The following is a 2,677-nucleotide window of genomic DNA, read 5'->3' on the forward strand; positions in this document are numbered from 1 at the left end:
TTGGGCTGATGTGTTGACACCTGGGTGAGAGCCAGATGGGAGGTGGGGGGGGAGCTGTGAAATTTCCCACGGGGCTCCCCCATCCTGTCCATCCTACTGAGGAGGAGGGGGGCGGAGGGCGGGGAGGAAGGGGAGGTAACGCAGTGGGATTCGCTGGGCTGGGCTCAGAGGGCCGGAGGAGGTCGGCGGTGAGCCTGGGGATGAGCTGAGCTGCACCGAGCCCGGCTGGAGGCATGGAGGAGATGGTGTACACCTATGCCGAAGGGGACAATGAGACCGACTGCGAGTATGAGGAGTGGGGCCTGTCGCTGGCCCTGCTGCCCACCATCTACCTGCTGGTCTTCCTGCTGGGCACGGCGGGCAACGGCTTGGTCCTCTGGACCATCTTCAAGGGCGGGCGGGAGCGGCGGCGCTCGGCTGACACCTTCATCGCCAACCTGGCCGCCGCCGACCTCACCTTCGTGGCCACGCTGCCGCTGTGGGCCGCCTACGCCTGGCTGGGCTACCACTGGCCCTTCGGCACGGCCGCCTGCAAGGTCAGCAGCTACCTGGTCTTCGTCAACATGTATGCCAGCGTCTTCTGCCTGACGGGGCTCAGCTTCGACCGCTACCTGGCCATCGTGCGGCCGCTGGCCACGGCCAAGCTGCGCTCACGGGTGAGCGGGCTGCTGGCCACCGTGGCCCTGTGGGTGCTGGCGGCCCTGCTGGCCATGCCGGCCCTGGTGCTGCGGCGGGCAGCCGTGCTGGAGGGGGACACCAAGGTCACCTGCTACATGGACTACGGGGGCCTGGCGGCGCCGGGGACCGAGGCTGCGTGGGAGGTGGGGCTGGGGCTCTCCTCCACGCTGCTGGGCTTCGTGGCCCCCTTCGCTGTCATGCTGACCTGCTACTTCTTCATCGCCCGCACCGTGGCCACCCACTTCCGCCGTGAGCGGGCCGAGGGGCCCCGCAAGCGCAAGCGGCTGCTGACCATCATCACCGTGCTGGTGGCCGCGTTCGGCGGCTGCTGGCTGCCCTTCCACCTGGTCAAGACCCTCTACGTCCTGATGGACCTGGAGGTGCTGCCCTGGTCCTGCGGCCTGCACGCCTTCCTCAACAACTTCCATCCCTACTGCACCGGCATCGCCTACATCAACAGCTGCCTCAACCCTTTCCTCTATGCCTTCTTCGACCCCCATTTCCGCCGTGCCTGTGCCGCGCTGCTCTGCTGCCGCCCCCCCGGGCCCGGGGCCGAGCGCTCGGGCAGCTTCTCTTCGGGGCACAGCCACCCCCCTGGCGGCAAGGGGGGCCCGGCTATGGGGGGCAAGCTGGACCCTGCCACCCAGGAGACGCTCTTCCGTGCCTGAACCCCCAATCCCCAGCAGCCCCCGAGCTGGTCTCCTTGGGGGTGGCCCCTGCACACATAGGGACCCCTCCTCCCCTCCTCCCCGTGCCCCAGAGCCTGGCTTGCTTTGGGGAGCCCTGTCCCTGCTTGCAGGAGGTGTGGGGGGAAACTGAGGCATGGGCCGGGTGGGATCCCCTCGTCCCCTGGGGGGCTCGGGCAGGAGCATGGCCAAGCTGTGGGATTTGTGTCAAATAAATGAATTTTGGTTACAAAAAAAACAAAAAGGAGCAGGGTGTGTGTGGTTCCTGTGTGTGTGGGGGGGGTGATGGAGATGGAGGAGGGGGGCTATACTGTCCTGGGGAGGGTTGGGGCATGTGAACTCACAGTGGCATTTCTGTGCACCCCAGAACCCAGGGGAACACCAGATGAAATCCCCACCTCCCCAGATAGCCTTGCTTATGGGGTGGGAGCTCACTGAGTGCCTGATTGCATCAGGTCCTCTCCTACCAAATCCCCTTTTCAGGTTTTTACCCTTATCTGAGGCCAGATCCACCCTGGGTGACTCACCCCAGGGCTGCAATGCCCACAGAGCCAGGAAGCATTGCCCCAGCCCAGCCACCACTGCCCCCAGCTCAGCACAGGCTTGGGGCTGCTGAGGGCCTGCACCTTCCCCATCCTCAGCTCTGTCCTTCCCCACCCTCCCTTGGCGCCAGGCAGGACAATGGCGCATGATAGCCTGGGATTTTGATGAGCCACCAAAACAGTCTCCTCTCATTTCCATCTCCAGCCCCAGACACTTCCTGAACCTTCGCTTTAAATAAATCTTCACCCTATTTGCTATTTGCATCCTTCATTTACTCACGATTAACTATCCTGTCTCCTCAGCTTTTGTTCCTACTTGGAAAGGATGCAGGATCATTACTGGGTTCCTTGTGGAGTTTCCCGTTGTTTGGCGGTGGGGCTGGGGGGGTTGTATTGACCTTCCCATTGCCACGGCATCATTCTGGGCTTCAGCCCAGCCACATGTATCCCTCCTTGGGGAAGGCCCTTTGTCTCAGCAAAGTTAATAGAGGAGGTGGCCTTGGAGCTGTGGTTTGGATAAAGAGGGGTGCAAAGTGGGTGCAAGCCAAGCGGGCAGTCTATAGCATCTCTTTGAACCCCAGCTGGGGCTGTTTGGGCTTTCCCCTTGGTTTTTCTCTTGGGCTTAGAGCCAGAGGGATTGGGGTGGTGGAAATGCAGAATCTGAGGCCACAGCCCAAAGGAAAATCTGAGGGAGACTGTGTTTACATTCAAGATGTCTTTCAGCCTCACTTTTTGGAAAAAGCAAGAATAAGAGATCCCTGGCTCCTGCTC

The 2,677-nt window shown here is 62.1% G+C and overlaps 1 protein-coding gene across 1 annotated transcript; it reads left to right on the plus strand.

Moving 5' to 3' along the window:
• APLNR (apelin receptor) lies at nt 105-1,605 on the plus strand. The gene has a single exon (XM_021402261.1). It carries the CDS (start codon nt 234-236, stop codon nt 1,344-1,346), a length of 1,113 nt encoding a protein of 370 aa, XP_021257936.1. The 5' UTR covers nt 105-233; the 3' UTR covers nt 1,347-1,605.

Source organism: Numida meleagris, chromosome 6, assembly GCF_002078875.1.
Source record: "Numida meleagris isolate 19003 breed g44 Domestic line chromosome 6, NumMel1.0, whole genome shotgun sequence".
In the NCBI taxonomy this organism is placed as follows: Eukaryota; Metazoa; Chordata; class Aves; order Galliformes; family Numididae; genus Numida; species Numida meleagris.

Bases quoted from the DNA above. Each gene is read 5' to 3' on its own strand.
- APLNR (XM_021402261.1), top strand. From the start codon at position 234: ATGGAGGAGATGGTGTACACCTATGCCGAAGGGGACAATGAGACCGAC.